Below are 6,000 nucleotides of genomic sequence, written 5' to 3'. Positions count from 1 at the left end.
GCTCTGAGTGCCGCCTCTGGCACCCGTGCCATAGGTTCGCCACCACTGTTCTAGAGTCTTGACATCTTTTTCATATCTTGGCAACCAAAACTGGACACCTTGTTCCAAGTATGGTCTTTATAGGCTTTATAAAGCCTATAAAGCTTTAAGGCTTTATAAAGCAGTACGAATCACTCCACGTGACCTTGAATTCTTTTTCTTTTAAAGTCATGGCTGCATCAGAAGAGCGCTTGTTAATAGCCTCAAAGCAAGCAGGGTAACGTAACGCTGATGATCTGACGGCAAGGATGCTTTCACATCATCCGGATAGTACACGATGACACACTTCCTTAGCTAAAAGCAGCCTCAGACATTTAAGCAGGAGACAGGGCTTCGTGGCACACAACTGTAGGAACCAGGTCCATTTAGTCGGAATGAACTTCAAACACGCAATTTGCAAGGTATCGGGCAGTCTTGCAACAATAATAGATCAAATAGCCTTGTGTTTATGGCCTTAATGCAGCATTTCAGAATCAATGCTGCTTTGTTGGCTTTGTGTACTTCAGTTTCCAGGACACCATGATACTTTTGCATTTGTCACTGAAATGGACAAATTCAACCAAAGATAAAATGCTGTTAGTTCCAGTCTGTGGTAATTGGATTTTTTGATATATTTATTTAATGTAGACGTTTGCCAATGAATTGGATTTTCAGATTGATTTTTTTAATGCTGAAGAAAGGGCATCATGGGGGGGTGGGAACCCAGCTTCATTTAAAAAAAAGAAATGTACAAAAAAGCCTCCATCTGTAATTGTTTACTTCCTTATCTCGCGTGCCACACTTTAGTCTAAAAAGCTTTTCAGCACAACAGAAGAAGAAATTGATTTTCAGTCATTTTTAATGACCATGCAACTAATTGTGTCCCATAACATATGTTCCCCTGCCTTTTTGCAGCAAGCCAATAGCATAACAATAGTAAGTCAGCGTGCAGGACAATAACTTTTAATTAATTCAGGTATCTGAGATGTAGAAGCTGTAGATGGGACTGACTCTGGACTTCTTCCTTTGTCAGTACAGATATTTGCTTAAAGGTCAACTGCACGTTAGGTAGGAAACCCAGTGGCAGTGCAGGATGGGGATGTTAATCTTGTGCCCCTGCTATTTTTAATCATACAAATCCTACCTTTTCAAATCAGCTGTTTGCCCTAATGAAGAATGCGAAATCTCCTTGGCTGTCTTAGTTTTTGTTTTTCATGCGATCATGATCCGCGATTAAACAGCACCACAAATTAAAAGCAAACAGACGCAAAAGAGTGAAATTTAAAATCAGCATTGTACTAACTGCTGCTAATACATTTTAACCAGGATCTCTACGTGACTTCTTCCTTTGCAGTTCAGAAATTGGACTATCAAAAATGAGTAGATGCTAGTAGGGTTGCCTAGCTGCCATCCTTTAAAAAAACAAAACCTGCTGATCTGTCAATCAAAGGTTTTTTGCACTCTTGATGAGTTTTTCTATGTTTGGAAGTATATTGTTTTCAGAGGCTAAGCCAAGGGCTACCTGTATGCATGTTAATTCATGCACCGAGGTTTGATTATGATCAGAGTTTGAAACCTTTTGCTCACTCTGAAGCTGAAAAGTCAAGTCCTGCTTCCCAAAATATTTAGATTGTTTGTAATCGGCTCCCCATATGTCTGATGAATGCAGTTTTGGGATGCAATCTAGGTTTCTGATCGAGAGCGGATCCAGGATTATCCACTGAGTACATAGCAGAGGCAAGTTTAGTATTGTGTCATCCAGTTAAGCAGCTCCTGTTGCTCCTTTGAATGATGTTTTAATTTTTGTACAATTGACAGCAACTGTATGAATAATCAAAGCACATATAACTGAAGAGAAAGAATCTTTGGAAAGATAGATGAAAAAGATACAGTCGCGATGAGAAATTAAGCATGGCAGTCAGTCATTCTGATCGCAGGATTTAAACCCTAGAAGTAAAAAATTTCTGAACGCACTCTGAAGTTGTTTTTATTGCCCAACAAACCTTAGAGAGATGCTCTACATGAAAGCTGAATGGGTGACTTTGGGCTGATCCCCAGGAGACAGTGAGTTCTAGTTCCTCCTTACGCTTAAAAAGTAGCTGGATAACTTTGGGTTGATCCCCAGGAGACAGTGAGTTCTAGTTCCTCCTTACACTTGAAAAGTAGCTGGATAACTTTGGGTTGATCCCCAGGAGACAGTGAGTTCTAGTTCCTCCTTACACTTGAAAAGTAGCTGGATAACTTTGGGTTGATCCCCAGGAGACAGTGAGTTCTAGTTCCTCCTTACACTTGAAAAGTAGCTGGATAACTTTGGGTTGATCCCCAGGAGACAGTGAGTTCTAGTTCCTCCTTACGCTTGAAAAGTAGCTGGATAACTTTGGGCCGATCACCAGGAGACAGTGAGTTCTAGTCCCACTTTAGGCTTGGAAATGGCTGGGTGACGCTGGACCAATCACCAGGAGATGGTGAGTTCTAGTCCCATCTTAGGTATGAAAGCAGCTGGGTGACTTTGGGCCAGTCCCTCTTTTTCAGCTGAGCTCACACGTCAAGGGTTGCCGTTGTGGGGAAAACTGGAGGAGGGAAGGACTGTTAGGCATGCTTGCTGCCTTGAATGATTTATAAAAACAATAAAGGGAACATGTAAACAAACAGCCTAAAATAAAATATTTATTGATTGATTTATTTAGAAAATTTATATTGCCGCCTACCTCACACGTGGCGACTCAAGGCGGCTTGCAGGACATCAAAGCACCATGTAAAAGAAATAATAATAATAATAAAAAACAAAAATAACAAAACAGTGCTGTTTTTCTCTTTCACAGTGGTCGAAGAGGGATTTTGGGAGAACGGGCTTTCATACGAATGCAGGACGCTACTTTTCAAGGCGATCCACAACCTGTTGGAAAGGTGAGTGCACGACGGCTCTGTTGATGTTGCGTTGAGTTTAGTCACCTGACAAACAGTTTGCTTCAAGGGAAGGTGCAGAACAGTCCTCCTTTTCAACGAGAGACGGAAAAATAACATGCAACAACTCTCCCCCCCTTATTTTTATTTGTATATAAGAAAAGATGCTTCCTTCGCTAAGACCTTAATAGGAGGAGGACATTTTGTGGATCATAGGAAGGGTGCCCAAAAGAGAAGGATTGTGAAACTGGAGTTAAGGAAGTGTACCAGATGCCCTGCGTTCAACACAACAACAAACGTTTAGTACACTTTCACTTTATCTTTGTCCTTCCAGCTTAAAACTCTAGAAATGGGGAAAATAGGAAATACAGTTTTAGGACGCACCAGGACATAATTTAATATAGATGGTCTTGGCAGTAACAATGGGGGTTGGACTAGATGACCTCCAAGGTCCCTGCCAACATTATTATTATTATTATGGATCATCGCACAGTCAGCCAGATGTTCAGACTGGATTTGGCATTTTGTCTACCTATCGAGTCCTGGGATAGACAGATGTGGATGTTTGATGGTATTACAGATATCGTCGCAGGATGGAAGCAGTTCCTAGTAAGGCCGTCTTTTGCATTATTATTATTATTATTATTATTATTATTATTATTATTACTACTACTACTACTACTACTACTACTACTACTACTACTACTACTACTATGGCTTCCCCATTGACTTTGGCTGTCAGAAGGTCGCAAAAGGGGATCACATGATCCCAGGACACTGCATCCTTCATAAATACGAACCAGTTGTCAAGCATCCGAGTTTTGATCACGCGAGATGCGGGAGCTGCTACGGTTGTAAGTGTGAAAAACGGTCATAAGTCATTTTTTTTTACCAGCGCTGTTGTAACTTTGAACGCTCACTAAATGAACTGTTGTAAGTTGAGGACTGCCTGTATTTTTATTTCTGTGCTACTAACAAGGTATCTGATGGGATGGAAGTCAGTTTAATCAGGTTTCCTCCCCCCCCCTCTTCTTACAATTAAGCACATGAAGAAATTTCTCTTCAAATTCCAGTAGCCAAGAAAATGCTGTTATTGGGGGGGGGTGTCTGGTAATCCAGTAGAATTAGCGGTCTGGAATTCCTCTTGAAATCCTTCAAAGTGAGGGCTTGACTCCTCGTGTCATCTTGATTCAACTTTTCCATTGTTTGATAGAAACATTCCTTTCTGGAAAGGCCCCATGGTTTTGATTGATTGCTAATGAACTGTTTCCTCCTTTGGCTGTTATCTCAGAATTATGCCGAAACCTTTTTGTGGCTGGCATTTTAAAACAAGCTATATAGACTTCACAAGGAATTAGTAAAATACACCCCAAGTTGCTAATTTTAGAGATGCAGTTCCTTGCCTTCTGTTTTCTGTCAAACCAAAATATTTGAAGGCTAAGAAACGCTTCGTCTTATTTGGCTCCTAATTTTCCTAAGCGTGGCACTCTCTGAAATTTTCAGCCTATGACTCCTAATTCTGTATTTAAATTAGTTTTGCGCCTTCTAGATAAGAAATTATTTGCCTCTTTTGAACAGTTAGATTCAGTTCCGGAAGGAGAGTTTACTTCCCTTGGAGTAATATTAAAATAGAAACGGCACCAGATCATGTTAGTGAAATGGACTGGGATTTTTTTTAAAAAAAATATCCTGAAGTACAAATAGGAAATTTGAGTTAAATTAGTATTTTCTCGCCGTAGCGTCAATAACACATTTATCCTGTTGTTTCATCAGTCTGTTATTTTGACTCCTGTTTTCATATAGACTTGTTTTAGTAATAATTATCCAGTACAGGTAGTCCTCAACTTACAACAGTTTGTTTAGTGACCGTTCAAACTTACAACGGCACTGAAAAAAAAGGGACTTATGATCGTTTTTCACACTTATGACCGTTGCAGCATCCCCAGGGTCACGTGATCAAAATTCAGACACTTGGCAACTGGCTCATATGTATGACGATTGCGGCGTCCCAGTGTGTGTGTGTGTGTGTGTGTGTGTGTGTGTGACCTAATCCCCTTTTGTGACCAAAGTCAACAAGGAAGCTAGATTCATTTAACAACTGGGTTAACCAACTTATTAACGGCAGGGATCCCCTTAACAAGGGTGGTAAGAAAAGTCGTAAAATGGGGCAAAACTCACTTAACAAACGTCTCACTTAGCAACAGAATTTGTGGGCTCAATTGTGGTCATAAGCTGAGGATGATTATTAATAATAATCCCTCGCTTAGCCCAAGAGAGATTCTGCCCTCCATAGCAGTCATAAGCTGAAAACCACCTTGGCTCTGTGGTTAGATGTTGAAAACGTGCCACTTATTTTTAGCATCTTTACTGCTGTTTTCGACCAGATAAAAATCAAATGTAGTAAGTGAACAAGGCTACCTGCTGAGCCCCATAGTTAACCCTGGGATTCTTGATCTCAGTTTGATCTTTTGATTAGACCGTAATCACTACCTTGCACCGGAATTACAAAACAAATAATTGCCAGCGGTGGCTGCTGCGTTTGTGCTGCGATAACAGGGGATGCTATATAAACCTCAGATAACCCTGGATTTAGGGGGAACCATCCAGTGGTGGGTCAACGTAGAGTTTTAAGTGAATGTGAAGAAGCACAAAAGGCTCGAATTGGTGAACGGCTTCGGGAAAATAAAAATAGTATTTCAGCACTTGTTGATGTTTCCATTTTGCCACTTGAGAAATCAATCAAGTCACTATTTCATGGCTGTTGAACTTGATTAGATCTAATTGTGTTGCCGAGCTGGGATGGAGTGCGTATTAATTATTATTATTTTTTAGCAGGTTCTCAAGTCTGTTGATCTTTCTCATTTATGCTAAGTGGATAATGGGTTAACTATTAATATGCATATAATGACACATTGCTGAAACTGATTGTTATTGACTCTAATGCTCCAGAATATAATGGTTAGGGAAGGGGGGGTCTCATTGACTGAAGCTTGACGTAATGCTGTTAAGGTATACTTAATTAAAACCCAAACAGTTTATGGCTTCAGAATAAACTGTTCAACTATCAACCTAGCTAGG

General features: G+C 40.2%; 1 protein-coding gene across 1 annotated transcript in view; it reads left to right on the top strand.

Moving 5' to 3' along the window:
* Window positions 1–6,000, top strand: part of MED13L (mediator complex subunit 13L) — a 105,003-nt gene that overhangs the window by 31,283 nt on the left and 67,720 nt on the right. Inside the window, 1 exon segment of the mRNA XM_029285881.1 lies at window positions 2,841–2,925. Coding sequence (XP_029141714.1) covers window positions 2,841–2,925 — 85 coding nt within the window.

The sequence above is a fragment of the Protobothrops mucrosquamatus genome, unplaced genomic scaffold (assembly GCF_001527695.2).
Source record: "Protobothrops mucrosquamatus isolate PMUCROS unplaced genomic scaffold, P.Mucros_1.0 scaffold2413, whole genome shotgun sequence".
Classification (NCBI taxonomy): Eukaryota; Metazoa; Chordata; class Lepidosauria; order Squamata; family Viperidae; genus Protobothrops; species Protobothrops mucrosquamatus.
Note: the sequence above shows the minus strand (reverse complement) of the source record. Positions and strands in the feature narration are given on the sequence as shown.